The 16,606-nt window shown below is 44.2% G+C and overlaps 1 protein-coding gene and 1 long non-coding RNA gene across 2 annotated transcripts; one reads left to right on the top strand and one right to left on the bottom strand.

Annotated features, from left to right (window-relative positions):
* Positions 1-85: 85 nt before the first annotated feature.
* Positions 86-3,340, bottom strand: LOC136457670 (uncharacterized). Its single transcript, XR_010759784.1, has 5 exons — positions 3,199-3,340; positions 2,463-2,738; positions 1,913-2,111; positions 937-1,096; positions 86-511 (listed from the first exon to the last, which is right to left on the bottom strand). It is a non-coding gene; the product is annotated as an uncharacterized lncRNA (long non-coding RNA).
* A 10,126-nt stretch (positions 3,341-13,466) lies between these two features.
* LOC136461694 (uncharacterized) lies at positions 13,467-14,670 on the top strand. Its single transcript, XM_066460993.1, has 3 exons — positions 13,467-14,156; positions 14,252-14,389; positions 14,493-14,670. The coding sequence occupies exons 1-3, from the start codon at positions 13,800-13,802 to the stop codon at positions 14,646-14,648; spliced, it is 651 nt and encodes a 216-aa protein (XP_066317090.1). The 5' UTR covers positions 13,467-13,799; the 3' UTR covers positions 14,649-14,670.
* The last annotated feature ends 1,936 nt before the right edge of the window (positions 14,671-16,606 follow it).

Here is a 16,606-nt window from a genome sequence, read left to right as displayed (position 1 = left end):
GTCAAAAAGGGACAACCACATTGATATGTGGACATAGCTGTTACTCAACCAAATTTAAAATGGCTAAGTATTATAGGGCAACAAACTGAATCATCTATTACTTAATAACTGGTGGACAACAATTTCATTGTTCAAATTTAAAATTGCTAAGTATTATACAACAACAAACCCAACCATCTATTACTTATCAACTGGTGGACAACAATTTCATTAAAAAATAAGAGCATGCTGATGTCCAATGGATAGATATGTATAGAAGCAAGACTGAACAGAAAAGTTATTTGTGAAACACAATTTTTTGGTTGCTCATTAGTAATTTCATTTAGCAGAAGATAGCATGGATCATTAAGTTCTAAATCTATAGAGTTAGCAGCGATCAAATAATTTAGATTTGACAAAAGACATTAAACTATTTAATTGTTCAGAGAATTCCATGATATTAACATCAAGCCTTGTCTCTATCATCCACTCGATGTTCGCGAGGCAAATGGAGACCATGTACGATCTATATCTGCATAAGAAAAAGATGATAAGACTTTTGTTGTTGCAGGCTTACAGCACATAGCCAGTTCCCATTAATTAAAGAAGGCAGATGAGGAACTTTGTTACTGCATTGGTAGTTACATGTACAGTAGACATGTACCAAGGCTATTTGAATAAAAACAACGGGAAAGCAGCAGGTATCATAGTATAGAAATATTATTATATATCATACATTGAAGAGCAATTTTTTTTAAAAAAAATAGCATCCTATTCTATGTAATTAAAAGTAGAGTTATGTTGAAATGACATACGATTCTAAGTTAGTGCCATTTCATATTTTCGTTGCATATAAGGCATCAAGGTTCTTTAAATTTGAATTTGCAGTTAGCAGCGATGAAGTAACAGATAAACACTGTGAGGCTGGCTAACGGACGAGCAGGGCAGGGTACTAACCTTGTAGTTTTGTATCATCCCATTATCCCAAGGCATAGTAAGTGTTGCACCGAAACATCGCCAGCTTGTGGTAGTCAGCTTTTCCAGTGAGTCCATGTGCTGAGACAATTTAATTGTAGAATTGGGTTCCCTCTGTCAGTTAAACCAAAGAACTATATACCTGTTCATTCGGGCAGTAGATCACAGTTAACTGTAATGTAATGGTCAGGATAATGTACGCGAGTGCTATCCATCATTGTCATTTAAAAAAGGCACTAATCAGATTTTGAAATATTAAACATCATTAGCTAAACTGAAAATGATGCTTAGGAAAATAGGTCTGGGCACGTAAGGAAATTAAGGCAATGGTTTCTGTCAGATACGATACCTGAAGCTGCATTGTATCAGGTAATGCATGACACTTAAGAATGAGACATGTATCTGACAGAACTTATATTTATATAAGGATAAAACGGCATCTGCCATCAGCTCAGTACAGCAGCATAGTATCTATGCCATTAAATTACATAAGTCACAGGAAATGTGTAGGCATAGACACTTGTTGGGATAAGGAAATACACAAATAAAGATTAATAGGTTGCATTTGGCATGAGTTCAGTGCTGCAATTATTCGAGAAATAAGTCCATGGAGTGTGAACTGACTAAAAATAATATGAGCAGTAACTCATTGCAAACTGAAAAGGAAAGTGATCAAAGAAAATAAAAATAATGCAGTATACACAAAGATTATTTGGCCCATTTCCAAAACAATCAAGACTCACGTTTAATTGGTGGAAGTGCATTAGGATGTCACCATATGGAAATGACCAGTAGATCATACAAAATAATAGCAGGCACCTAGAAATTTGTTAGGCAAATGGAAGGCATATGCTTATCTTTGTGCCTACTGGGTTATATACTTATATGTAGTAAAATAATTAACAACGGTGCATCTGATTAACTTTAATGAGGAAAAAAGCAATAACTATATGTTTACCTTTGAAACAGGTGGCAAAAGAATTCCAGTGATAAGGAAGGTTGCTGCAAAGGTTATTTCCACTGTCAGTGAACTCCTTAATAAACTGTATTTACCTTTCCCACAAACCATCAAATTCTTTGCCAGGTAAGGCCCAGCCGTTAAAGGTAGAGAGCGTATCATCCTCGCTTGGTTCGTCACCAGGACCATTTTCACTCAGCTACAGCATAATAAAATGAGGCTGAGGTCAATAAACTGGACAGCAGCGTATATTGAATGGATACAAAATATGGAACGATTTTTGTTTCAGAATGAAACCATTCCTCAGGATCAATATTAGGATGTAAAATGTCCCCACAGAAAACAATTGTAAGTTGAACTCAAAACAACAGCTAAAATCCAGCAGTGGTGGAAGTATGTCCAGATAGAACATCTATAGCATTTTACTGAGTGAAGAAGCAAAATAACCAGCATGGTCACATGGAATCATGTGGACATAAAGAAAAACATCAGTTTTGGATAGAACTGCAAGTGATTAGTCAGTAAACATATAACATTAATAATCTCATACCTGGAACACATGCACAACAGGCTTGAGTTGCACAAATAAGAGAACTTTGTGATTCTCAACCTGCTCATCTGCATAAATGTTTGGCACTGAAAATAAGGATGCTATGAGTAACAAAGAACAATTAACCATAATTTGCAGCCTAAGTGAATGAGCATACCAGTGACACATATTTGTAACCTTTTGACATTTTGAAGAAGAAAAGAATTATCAGCAGGAACTGGCACAGGCAGTCAGGCACATCAATATAGCCTTTGCTTCGAGCCTCTGGCATCCTGACTGAGCAAGTGAGTACAAAACTATAAGCATGAGGAACATAATTTTTTTTTATTAATATCTCATGAGAGAAGATGGCAGTGTGAAAAAGTATAATAAAGCACCTAAGCTAGTATTAAAATGCAGAAAGTTTCTTCAGAAAACTATGCTAGGTCCATGGCTCTACACCTCCAATTCACACGTTTATAAGAAAGAGATGGAGCCTTCTGGCACTACCTTCTAAGCATAGCACTACCAAACTACCAACGACAGGATTTAGAGAACACTTGATTTCTTCATAATTTCACTAAGCCAATGACTGCCTTATAAGCATTGAGTTTCGGATTAGCACATCCAGTGAGGGGATTATGCAGATCCCAGTCAAATCAAAGTTTATTCCCCAAATTCCGAAAACCCTAGTTCACGATTTTTTGCAAACAAACCCTGAATCTCCACTGAGCGAAGGAAATTTAAAAAATAGTACCTGGCCGCCAACACAGGGTGAGCGAGCTGACTGAGCAAGCAGGAGTCAGGCATGGCGGAGTAGGATGAAGCAGAGGAGAGGCGGCAGACGGCACGGAGCGACGGAGCGGCGACGGCGAGGGAGTTCGCCGCCAGCGGCGGATCGGCGACTGTGGCGGAGCCAGGAATTTGCGGCTGGGTATGCCACGTGTATAAAATTTCGAAGCAAGACGATAAGTTATAATGGCCAAAACAAATCCATAATAATAACCAAAGTACAAGTTCGAAACATAAATAAATCATCATTCCGCATTGGCACAAGTTGGGGAGCTTCACCATCATTCTGTGCTGGCACAAGTGCTAACGGCATATCGCTCCATTACTCTCAATCTCAACAGAATGAGCATTTGGTGTGGATATGGATGGTTTTTTTCCTTTGCCTTTGCCTCTGCAGCTTTCTCCCACAACGCAAATATGTTAACACCCTTCTTCTTCATCTACATTACAAAAATTAAGAATACAACCAAGAGAATTAGAAAAATAAATTTTCATTAGCTCACTGAACCACTGAGGAGTGGATCTAGGCTCTGGGGTGTTCTGCATCTTCTCTGCTCACCTTGCTTGAAGCCGTCGAGCGCCGAGGCCGAGGGGGAGGGCGCCGGTTGCCGGAAGGTGCTATAGAAGGGGTGCCGCTGCCGCTAGTGGCCGGCTCCTTCGCACTGGGACCTGGGAGGAGGCAACCGCAACAGGGAAAAGGGCAGGGCCGCAGGGGGTGACCGGGCGAGCCGGCGAGGTGGAGGGCAGAGGGCGAGTCGGCCGGAGTGGGGGAGGTGGCGAGGTGCTGCCCGGCGGTGCCGGTCGTCGGAGTGTGGGTGGTGCTTCATGCTCGTGCTGCGGCCGGACGATGGAGTCACGCAAAATGTATTCTGGGCTTCCTTCGTGGGCTGCAGGAAATGGCTGTTCTATTGGGCCTACGAGGGAATGTAACAAGATACGTATAAGCCTATGTATTAGTGTGTATATATACAAATTAATTTTGTCTCCCAAATCTTGGGTATGCCTTGGCATACAGGGGCATACCCCTGCAGCCGCCCATGTCGGCGAGCACATCTGCGTTGACGGTCAGCGGCAGACCGGCGAGCGCGGGCAATGGCAGATCGGCGAGGGCAACAGCAGCCAAGCGTTGAGGCCGCCGAGCCTCCGGGTGTCGGCGGCGGCGGGGAGAGGAAGAGAGACGCGACCCCGCAGGGTAGCAGGCGGAGTTTTTTTTAGCGCTGAAGACAGGGGGAAGGAATGGCTGCGATGGATAGGAAGGGACGGCTGCGATGGGTTCACTCTAGGTGAAACAGCCAATGAACAGTTGGTGACGGGAAAAACTAAGGCCGTTTGGTATGGCTCCTGGACTAGCTCCAGGAGCAGTTTCGCTGCTCCACCAGCCAAACGGTAGAGAATGGCTTCGCTCCGCGTTTGGAGCCACGGGAAACCCGCTGGAAGAGGCGAGGAGAGAGAGTAGGAGCAAAAAAAATGTAGCTTCCTCTGGCTCCGCGACAGAGAGTGGGCCCAGAACTGGCCGGTGGCCTGATTTGCCCTCGAGGCGCGTCGGCGCGGGCGAGGCGTAGGGGCGTCGCGGGGTGCACGACGGCGACGCGGAGCTCGCCCGGCGTCGAGGCAGATGCGGCGCACCTGTGCTGGGGCACAGCTCATGCGGAGGCGCCGGGTCTGCCTCGGACGGCGCAAGGATGGCTGGCGGAGGCACACGAGGATGTGGCCGCAACGGCAGTGCTCGGAGGCGCATGCGAGGAGGGAGGGAGGCTGGGCGCATGGCCGCGCAGCGCGCGTAGTGGCCGGAGCTCCGGACGCCGAAGCACAGGGGTGCCAGGTGTGGAGGAGAGAGATGGCGTGGAGGGCAGAGCCGGCGCGGGCGCGAAAGCGTGGCCCCATGGCGCGTTGTGAGGCACCGGAGGTTGAAGGAGATGCGTCGGATAGATCGATAGGCCGCGTGCGGTTCGACCGAACAGACGAGGTTGGGAAAAAAAGAAAAGAAAAAGAAAAAGAAGGTATTATGAATAATTCATCCTTTTGGATTACTGGAAGAAGCTGTTTTGTCAAACGGTCTAAAAAACTGCTTCAGCTCTTTAGATGAATCTGCTCCACCATTGAAGCCACAACTGAAGCTATTTTGGCTGGAGCCGGAGCTCTACCAAACGGGCCCTAAAGATTTCATATGATGTGCTTCACTGCTTCAATATAATAAAAAAGTGAAATACGTCATATTCGCTTGGCTTATAAGCCGTACTTTTTTCAGCCAACGAATAATATTTTTATCTCACAATAAATCAGCCAAGCGAACAGGGCAATAATCTTGGTCGCCAATCACCGTAGCTGATCAATATTGCAGGGAACTGAATGAAGAGTAGATATACATTGATCAAGAAAATGCATCTTGCTGCACATGTCATAACTTGTTGCAGCTTATAAACTTGGCATACAATTTGTTTTTGATGAATCAATGGGGGTACAAAGGCTCACCTCAATGGTTTTGATTAATTAGAAAGCCGTTAGGCTGATTTTTTTTTATTTACACACAAGGGCGCATTGTGTGCCCCGCTTAACAGCAAACGGGTTAACCTTGTCAAACAATTCAATCTCACTCTTACAGTACATCCAGACAAGACTAGGTTCAAGTTATAAATCTCTATAATTTCTATACAACCAAATTATACAGGATGATACCATTATCTATGCATTGATGAGAAAATCAAGTTCCCACATGTTCTTTATTCAAATCTGTGCAGCATCGTTGATAGTTATAATAGGTCCATAGATCACACTCTCAATTTTTACAGTGTAAAACTGCTTAAGGAATACGGTATACCTAGCGCCCGGATGTCCGGCCCCCTGGTGGTGTCAGGACGCAGGCCCCAGCGCTCTGTCCCCCACCGCGCCCCTGTCTCTGTTCCCCACTGCGCCCCTGTCCCCCGTTCCCCACCATGCCCCTGTCCCTGTTTTCCCACCGCGCCCCGTTCCCTCCACGGCGCCCCGTTCCCCACCGCGCCCCATTCACCCACCACGCTCGTGTCCCCGTTCCCCACCATGCCCCTGTCCTAAGAGCACGAAACACTTCCAGTGCAACATCACAAATTATGAGAAAACTATGTAGTGCAACATCGGAATATAAATACTGTAACATCGTTAAACTATGTAGTGCAACATCGAAAAAAATGTACTGCAACATTGTGGGGCACCCGCCGTGCTAATCCACCTAAATCGAGAGTCATCCACTTGACCTACTCAATTTAAGTAAAGCGACAACACGAGACCCCCAGGAGCGCACGTAGAAACTCCTCTTCAGGATCTTTACGTTGAGTTACACACACATACCCAACACAATGCATAGGATACAACTCAATCACATACACACTCCAGCCTTACATTTATTTCTAAAGCATTGTCGATAACAAAAAAAAGGTTTCAAGTGTATAAACATACTACTAGATCTCAATACTCTGACAACCCTATTCCTGCACTAGGTTGCCGCTCTTGTCGCTCGTCAAACCGTCGGATTTACACGCAGCTCGTCTTGGAGAGCGCCCGCTCCAAGGTTTGCTAACTTGCATTATTGGAGTTAGCCTCGGAGATAATGTCTGGTCTACCTGCAAAACAACTTAACGGCTGCACCGTAAGTACATTGCGTACTCGCAGGGCTTAATTTCAACATATAGTATTTGGTGGATGCATAAGGTAATTATCGAGCGTTTGTATGAGTGTGGAAAGCAATGATGTTCATTAGAATTATGACATACTATGCTCAACATAGAAATAAAGGTATTCATCATTATAACAAAGTGCTCATAGTCCATTGTTCATGCTACCATGGGTATAGAAAGAAAGAACAACCAGATAGTTCCGTCCCGAGGGACTCCAGGCTTTCGAGACTCTGTAGAGGTGTACAACTGTACCCACACGGAAGGATGGGACTAACCACCATACCCTTGCGCGAGAGTAAGGGTTGCCTCGCGCCTTCCAACCTTTCCCTAATCTGGCCCAAGTGTCCAACGAAAGGTTCAAGCGGTTGCTCGGTCAATGTCCTGGACATTCCCGACCGACGCCAACCCTCTTGTCAGTTTCACAGTTAAATAGGTCGTAATTAGTTACTTGGCTTGTCGACCCCATCCGCGACATGTGGTCTATACGGGAGGTTACTCGGACTTACATATCCCAATACACGGTCCTTACTGTTCCAGGAGCTATGTCGACTAAGATCCCACACTCAAGACGACCTACCCCTCGTATGAGCAAGATATCCAAGTTATCATCAAGATTATCCTATTAGGGATATTAGTCCTTAGCCAGATTAGTTAGATAAGTCAAGTTGTACCCTCATTGGTTTTAGTTGTTAATTATCCACGTGTAGCATTCTACACGCATGAGTATGAGTTCTCTTCTCATGCTCAACTTCTACCGTTGCCCAAGCAACTAAGCAATAAGCATTAAGCGTTTCCATTCCCATTATTTAGGTGAGAGGCTTCTACAGATTATTAAGCTACTCTAGGTGTAGTATAAGAGTGATCATTATCAAGACTACATGTAATGCATAACTCATAATGCAACTTGATAAGTATCCAAAATAGGGTTTATAATAGTGGGGTGCCTGCCTAAGGGTGTTGTCGTTCAGACATCTAGAAGCTGACGATAACCACCTGTACAGCTACACGATCCTCACTTGAGGCGTTCCTGCAAGAATATGAGAGACGCGCCTAAGGAGATACATTGATGATCATGATAACGAGAAAGGGCATTGGTGCATGGGCTAGTACTGGGGACTTGGGATGGAACATTTAACTATGGCTTGGTCGTTGCACTACTTGGGAAAGGAATAAACTAGTACTTGTTGACTTCCTAGGTAGGTTTGCTAGATGGTCTCATACATCTCTATGGATCTTCGGACACTCGGTCCTACTGACGGATGTAACACCCCTAGTGTTACGAGCTTGCTTAGCACCGAGATTGAGGCCCGAGAGAGATTAGCCAAACAAGTTTTCGAATTTTTAAAATTTAAAACACACATGAAATGATAAACAAATGTTATGTGACTCGCTTTAGTGGTTGAGAGAAATCGAATAAATATCTAAGTTAATTTACTTAGCGCGTAAAAATGCTAATGAAAATCATAACAAGAAAAATAGGATAAGTAGTTTTAATTGTTTGGCACGAAAACAATTTCTATAAACAAAAATAAAATATAATTTGTATTTAGTACTTAAATAAAAATTAAAGTACAAGTTTAGTAGATGGAAATGCAACTTTAACTTTTGGAAAATAAATGTTGTTAACTAGTGTTCTTGGGAGCTCAAAAATCAAATCTGAAATTAAAATCAGACCTTTTCGTTGAATCGGCAAGAAGTTGAACTTGTGATTAAAGTGCCATTTTTGGTGAATTATATTGAGCAAAATAATTAAATAGCGCTTAAATATTTTGTTCCTATGGTTTAGTATAAAGTATGGACTATTGCATGAAGTATTTGTTGATTGAAGTTAACACCGTTTAGACCTATTAAAAATTACGACAAAAGAGTTAATGGCTACTTAGCCCCAAGTGAAACCCTTAACTTTTCTAAGTGTGGAAGGGTAGTAGACAATGCCATTTGGCATTTAAATTCTAACTAAAATGTTTAAACACTAGATCCATGTTTTTTTTTACTGTTGGTTGCTTCTAAGTAAGCACTTGAGCATGGTATAGGTCGAAGTTGTGTTGGATGTCACATTGCTTGCTCTAAACTTGCCCAAACCTCCTTAGAACGCGCTGTAAACCATGGTTTGGTGCTCGGTTCGCGAACCGACGTTCAACGTGATGAACTCATGTTGGCACCTCCCTATCTCCCTCTCTGGTTGCTCTCTGGACGTGAGGTTTGCTTCGTCAGTTGGGTGTTAGTATCGGCTTTAGGTTAGTGGAATTGGTTGAACTCCGGTCGTGTTGATCGGCATCCTTTGCTTCGCTTTAAAACTCATGAATGTCACTAGTTACACTTGTGCAGCCTCAGTCCACGGTCACCACACATGCGCGGGTGCTGCTGGTGCCAGGCGGCTGCCGCTGGCCGGCTCACGTGCCAGTCGGTGCTGCGTAGCGCCCCTGGCCTGGTGTTGGTCAGCCCCGGCTGGCTATGTCCTGGCTCCTGCTGCTGCGTGCATGCCACACTTGTGTGGCTGGTCGCTGTGCCACACGTAGGGCCAAGCCGAGGCTATGGTTGCCGTCGCTCGATCGACGTGGCGTCCACCCCACCCTTCTATTCACCTACCGCGTTATGCCCTTGGCGTATGCCACTGCCGCCATGTCTGGTCATTGGCCCCAGTCACAGTGGCGATGGGATGCCCCGTTGCCTCGCCTTGCCCCCGCTGGCCGACGCCGGTGAGCCCCGTTTGGGTTTTGCCGCTCCATTCAAGCGTGTCGCGCTAAGCCACATGAACCGCCACCTGTGCGCACGTGTTTGTGCTACCGCCATCGAATGGAGCCACCTCGTCTTAATCCGCTCGCCCTCGCTCGGGTGCCCTCTCCATGGCATGACCATGGCTAGAGCTCCGCCTTTCCGCCCTCCAATTCACCTAGCTCAGGGCTTCACAGTTTGATTCCTCGCACCAGTAAGTGGCATAAGAAGTCAACTAGGTGCCCCATCTTCCTCTTGCCCGGCCAAGTGCTACCGACCACCAATTTAGCGTTTCGCTCGTCACTAGTCAAAACACCGCCGTGCCGAGAGGTTTGGGGGTAAGGCTCGTAGGGTTAATAGCAGTTCAATTGCTCGTAACCCTGAACTCACCTTGACTCCCTCCATCTGGTGCTCGCGCTATTTTGGCCAGGGTGCTCGTCGACAGTGGGGTGACACGTAGATGTCCATCACGGAGCGCCACCGCCCCGCTCGGTCGCATGTGGTCAACTCTACTCAGGCCACCCCTGACTAGACCATCACCTCGGATGAGCTTGTTGTATGCTCCTTATGCTCACCCGATCACTCGTTAGTCTTCTAGCTGGTCTAGCTCATCGAAACAGTCATGTCGTCGCTGTGGATAGCCGCTCACTGTTGTAGTTCGCACCAGTGTGCTTCCAAGTCTCTAACCGCCACCCATCCTTGCGTGTTTAGCTATAGATGGTGGTCGGCCCCTTACTTCCATCGTAGCGAGCCTAGTTTGCCCGGCGTAACCGCCTTATGATGTCGGTCGCCGCGCTGGCATGCGCGGGGATCCTAGGGGTCTCCTCGTGGTAAAGGTGAGAACATCCGAGGGCTTGTTTGCATCGCGGTGCGCACACAGCCGCACCCCGCGTTGGGCTGCTGGGCCAAATTGATTGCCACCGGCCCTTTTCTTTTCCTAAAACATTTTCTAATTTAGTTTCTAAGGCAAACTTGTAAATTCAATATAAATTTGTGTAGTTAACAAAAAATTATCAAACTAATTTTGTTAGGTTTCTAAAATCATGATCTATCTGCTAGTATATTTTGTTCACATAGTTTCATAGTATTTTTAGGAGTTATCTAATTAAATTGAGATGCTTCATATTATTAAGATATAAAATTGTATTAATTTTTGTAATAAATTGGTGATAGTGTTGGCTCTAAAAATTTCATAATAAATTTCTAATATTATTAGGTGCTCACTTTAATTTTTGTAGCTCTATAATAATTAGTTTGCTAAGATAGCTAATGAGCCTTAGTTCGAATATATATATTAAATCAATGAAATGCCAAAACACTTTGGGGTTGTAGAACTAAAACATTTTTCTAGAGATAAAGCCTTACTTGACGATATGGATACAAAGCCTAGTGCGTTAGTCATTAAAGCTAGCTCATTAGCGTGAGAGGCGTAATCGTATGATAAGAGTTGCGATTGTCGTTGATTAATTACTGTCTCTGTATTGCATCCACGTATGTCATAATAGGAACGACGACGGATCGCTGAGTCATCTAGAGTAGCAGAAAAGATAGTGCCTTAATGATTGTGTCACCATGATGGAATGCTAACTTTTGGTTATATCTTATCCAGGCAAGTCATGGTGCATAACCCTTATTATTCTGCACTTTATCTTATGCTTGTGCATTAAGTTTTAAGGAGTTGAATGAAATCCACTTGCATATATATATATATCCTTATCCTATGAGTCCTACTAGTATGTCAGGATCGTGTAGATTGCTTTGCTAAAGAATTTCAGTAAAAGTCGAGTGATTATCTATCACTCGCGAGAGATAGAAAAAATATTATTATATACTATCTCCTGAAATATATATGGATGATAACTGGAGACCAGGTGAAATAGTACTTTGCATCTAGACTTGGTTAGGCAATCGAGCGAGGCTCTGGTTGCATTTATTTCACCTATGTCGATTGAGGACCATCCGCTGCTGTGGATGGTAGTCAGGTCACATACTTATTATTCTGAGCACATAGTTGCTTATGGGAGCGGGAAGACTTGTTACTCTCTTGTTATGGGTTTCGGTTCTTTTTTGACCGGCTTTTAGGGGTGGGTATTAGGTGGAGGTCTAAACACCATACTGAGACTGGGTCTCAGGTGTTGGGGCTTGGAGTCCAAGTTTGCACGGGGACCTAGACCCTTTGACAGGAGTGGAATGGGTTGGTCTTATTTATGCCTAGGGTACAAGCGAGGCGTGTGCTTTAGGGTACCCAGCTGGGATACATTGATTCACGAATTACCGTTTTTATGAGACGGTACGACTTGGCTTTGGTCTAGCACCGTAGTAAGAACTGAAATATGAAAGATGGTAAAATGGTTCTGATTGCTTACCACCTGCTTGAAAGTAGCATATGTGTTTATATAGAATAGTTAGTTAATAAACTAATGATGACTGCTAATAAAATTAAATATAAGGACACGTTTAATAATGCTTCCTGCATATGCAATAACCCACAAGCCAGATAGCCTTGCATATCCTTGGAGTCTTTATTTTCCTCTTGTCGGGTAAATCTTGCTGAGTACAATCGAGTACTTAGGGTTTTAATTTCCCCTATTGCAGGTGACCAGATGATACATAGAGCTGACTCTTATGTGTGGAAATCTCCTGATGGGCTCAGAGAGGATTCCTTTCACGCTACGACCGTAGTGTTTATTTATAACCCTCACTAAAAATTTTTAGAAGAAAAGTTTTATGATCTGTCATCATATCTGGTTTATAAATGTTCATTATGTTAATGATTCACCATTAATCGTTATTTCCGCTGTAACTCTGATCATATGTTGTTCTTCGCTGCAAGATAAAAATATGAACCTAAAATGTATAAACTCTTTTTACATGTAAAACCATCTTAATTCCGCTATTGCATTCAACTTGTTTAAGTACTCTAATGTTGTAATAAAGTGATGTAGTAAATGGTTAAGAATGTTGTAAGCTTTATTCTCTCATTTGTGATCCTGACGGAAGAATGTGGACTTTCGAGTTTTCCCTTGGGGTGTGCTCGACGGAACGACACGAGTAAAATAAATATAGTAAAAGAATAAATATAATAAAAGCAAGGAAAGGAAACAAAAAATGAAATAAAAATTAATAGAGTAAAATAAATATAGTAAAAGAATAAAAAAAGAATGACAAAAGTCTAGAAAAAAGAAAAGAAAAATAAATGAATGAAAGGAAAGAAAAAAAGAAAAGGAAAACATACAATAAAAAATGAAAATAGAAAAAAGAAACAAAAAGAATAATAAAAATACCAAAAAATGAAAAATGAAAAAGAAAAGAAATGGAAATAATTGAAGAAAAGAAAGAAAAAATAGAAAAGGAATGAAAGATGAAAAGAAAGAAAAAGAAAAAAGAAATAGTAGAAAGAAATGAAAAAAAACAAAATAGAAATAGAAAAAAGAAAAAGAAAAAAACACACGTCCCTGGAATCCTGGATGCCGTCGGAGTCAGAATCCAAAAAAGACAAACGTGGAGAAAGAAATATAAGAAAAAAAGGAAAGAAAACATACGTACCTCGGTGCTGGACATCGGAGTCGGAATCGCACGACTCACTCATCGCTCCAACTTGGGCCGAGCTTGCTCCGGCGGATGGGCCGCGTTCTTGTAGGTGTGGGCTGCTCGGTCTAGCGCGCCGAAAAAATAAAAACATGGAAGAGCGGAGGGAGCGCGGAGGGGGGTCGGCGCGCGGCTGCTGTCCGACTGGTCGGCAGGGAAGATTTTCGCAACTAGCGCGTCCGACGCGGGGCGGACGCCCGCTAAAAAGCATTATCGTAAGGAATAACAGGACTGCTTGGAAGTATTTTGTTCCAGAATTCACACCAAAATATTATCAAGTTTACTTACCATATGAGCAACTATGTGCATTGAAAGTACAAAACTGAACTGAAATTTGAACACTTATGACTTATCAGTTCCTTGCATGTGCGTGAAAAGAGGCTGAAAGTAGTAATGAGTACTGACCAACCTAGTTAATATTAATTAAGGTCCCATCGATGTTTTTCTTAAAAAACAAAACTCAGTTAAAAAAATCACAAAAGCACCCGCACTGGTTGGACGCCACGCTTCGGATGGCCCAGATCTCGAGACACGCCCCGCGCCGGTCACCTTGGCCACTCGACCGTTACCACAGGAGAAGCAGAGTCGCGGCGGCCGAACCGCCGCCTCCCTCATGTCGTCGCCGCCGCCTGGGCCTCCGGCGTGGTCGGTGACCCTGAGCCTAAAGCACCGCGGCGGGCTGGAGATCCGCGCCGCCGCGGAGAACTTGCTCCCGGGGTGGGGCCGCGGCGGGGAGCGCCTGTCCCTGCTGCTCCGCCTCCGCCGCCGCCTCCTCCTCTCCGTCACATCCCAATGCGGCGACCGCCCGGCGGCGGCCACACAGCCCGGGACGCCGCCGCGTGGCAGCAGGATAGTCCGCTTCATGCGGAGCAGGTGGGCGCGGCTGCCGCGGGTCACTTCCATTTGGCGGCGCAAGAAGCACCCCCCGGCGCGCGGCGCCGCCGCCGTGCCGCGGGACCGTCGGGATCAGGTGACCTGATCTCCCTTTTTCTTTAACCATTCGCTTCATCAGTGTATCCAATTCTTGATTGGTCTCAGACTTCCTGGCTTCTTGCCTGCGTGCAGTGGAGTCGAACGCTGACGCGGCCTGGCTTCTGGGCAATGGGATGGACGCCTAAGACGGCGGCGACGCTGCGGTTGTTCGTCGTCGTCGCTGCCGCCCTCGCTGTAGGCGTGGCTATTGTCGCGGCGTTCCGCATCACGGTAAGCCACCTACTCCGATTTCAGCATCTTGGATTCGCCGATTTGAGCATCGCTGAACTCTGAATTTGAACTCGGGCGGGTGTGCATCGGCTGGTTCTTGCAGCGTGACCTCAGCAACCGGAGAGGAGGCTGCGACAATAAACCGATTGCGCGCTGGGCAAAGTTCTTGGAGTTGATGGAGCATCCTCCTCTCAACTGCAACTACAAGTGTCTGCTTGGTGCGCCGAAGCGAGGACTGGAGTGGATCTTAAGCAAGTAGATACTCCGTCAGATGAAAGCCACCTGCGTAGGAGCTACGAAGGGTTCGAGCTGACTGCTGATATGTATCTTAGGTTCATTTAGAGTCTGTGTTATACATGATGACTCTATTATCTATATCTGCATGAGCATGGCAGACATTCAAGGAGCAAGTTAGTTATAGCAACTTCAGTTTGATCTGGTTTTATGTGCTTTTCCATTACCAATTCAGTGGTTTTTCAACATGGTATCTACAAATTATAAAATAAATAAATAAAGGGTAGAGTGTACGAGGATCTTTACCAACATTTGAGTACGAAGGAATGAGAGAAGGATATTTATAAGATGGCTAGGGTTCGTGAGAGAAAGACAAGGGACTTCAACCAAGTTAAGTGCATTAAGGATAAAAGTGAGCATCTCTTGGTGAAAGAGGACGGGATCCAACATCGATGGCAAGAGTGGTAGTACCCGGTGCAGAGAGCTCCCGCTCTGTGTGGGTCTGGGAAAGGGTGTCAGTGGCAAGCCTTACCCTCGCCTGTGCAATGCGAGGACACCGCGACTCGAATCCGGGACCTTCCGGTCACAGGCGGTAAGACTCTACCGCTTGCACCAGGCCCGCCCTTCGACATCGATGGCAAGCGTATTTTGACAAATTGTTCAATGGTGAGAATACGGACACAACCTTTTAGTTGGATGACTCTTTTGATGACACCAATAGACGCTTTGTGCGGAGAATCCAAGAATCTGAGGTCAGAGAAGCGTTGAAAATGATGAAATGAGGTAAGACGATAGGACCGGATGGTATCCCAATCGAGGCGTGGAGATCCCTCGGGGGCATAGCTATAGTATGGCTAACCAAGCTGTTCAACCATATTTTTCGATCGAACAATATGCCTGACGGGTGAAGGAGAAGTATATTGGTATCGATCTACAAGAATAAAGAGGATATTCAAAGTTGTACTAATTACCGGGGAATTAAGTTGATGAGCCATACTACGAAGCTATGTGAGAGAGTTATTGAGCATCGCTTGAGAGCAATAACGCAGGTCTCTATGAACCAATTTGGTTTCATGCCCGGAAGATCAACCATAGATGTCATTTTCTTAATAAGACAAGTTATGAAGCGGTATAGGGAGAAGAAGAAGGACCTACACATGGTTTTTATTGACTTGGAGAATGCTTATGATAAAATACCAAGGAATGTTATGTGGTGGACTTTGAACAAGGAAGTGTCTATACAACATCCGGCTGTTTCAGTAAAACAAAACAACCGGCTATTTCAAGAGAAAGAAACAGCCGGATGATACGAAAAAAATCTGGCTGTTTTGTTTCAGTAAAATAGCTGGGATTTGACATCCATTAGCATCAAAGGGCAGTAAAAAAAAGAAAATTAAATCCAAATTGGTAGCAGTGAACAAAGAAAAAGAAAAGAAATACAGTGACATTTTATACAAATATGTAGTTCAGTCAGATATCATGAAAAAAGTGACATAAAGAACAGACTCACATATGGAATTTGGAAAAATAGCTATCCATTGTGTTAATAAATGAACAGTGATAGCTGCTCTCAGAGTCTCAGTAGAGGGGGTAGTGTTCTGCTGTCATTGCGGTCCCTCCAAGATGCCGATCAAAATTGGTTAAGCATCTGAATCTCACAGAGGAGGGTCTTTCTCCTTTCATTTCCACTATGGTTTTCTCTGCTAGGAACCTTACTGCATTGAGATCCTACACAAAGAGAGGTAACAAGCTTGGTTATAAAAAGATGCATTCAATCATACTAATTAGCTATGGAACAATTCATACAATACACAAGGGCAATAAATGAGGATAAAAACCCTTTGTTTAAGAAACAAAACATTATAGCTAACATTGGTCAAGAGAACTAAATAACTCGGATAAAGAAACTGAACTTAAACCTGATTATGAAACTGAACCTGAACCTTTAATCAATAGAATGCAGTGAAACTAATAATATGCACT

This window comes from Miscanthus floridulus, chromosome 6 (genome assembly GCF_019320115.1).
Source record: "Miscanthus floridulus cultivar M001 chromosome 6, ASM1932011v1, whole genome shotgun sequence".
Taxonomy (NCBI): domain Eukaryota; kingdom Viridiplantae; phylum Streptophyta; class Magnoliopsida; order Poales; family Poaceae; genus Miscanthus; species Miscanthus floridulus.
This window is presented reverse-complemented; position numbering and strand designations above follow the sequence as displayed.

What these genes read in the sequence shown, in the direction of transcription:
- LOC136461694 (XM_066460993.1), top strand. Translation starts at nt 13,800, where the DNA reads ATGTCGTCGCCGCCGCCTGGGCCTCCGGCGTGGTCGGTGACCCTGAGC. An exon ending in CGCGGGACCGTCGGGATCAG is followed by an intron (nt 14,157 to 14,251) that starts GTGACCTGATCT and finishes GCCTGCGTGCAG; the next exon opens with TGGAGTCGAACGCTGACGCG. An exon ending in TCGCGGCGTTCCGCATCACG is followed by an intron (nt 14,390 to 14,492) that starts GTAAGCCACCTA and finishes TGGTTCTTGCAG; the next exon opens with CGTGACCTCAGCAACCGGAG.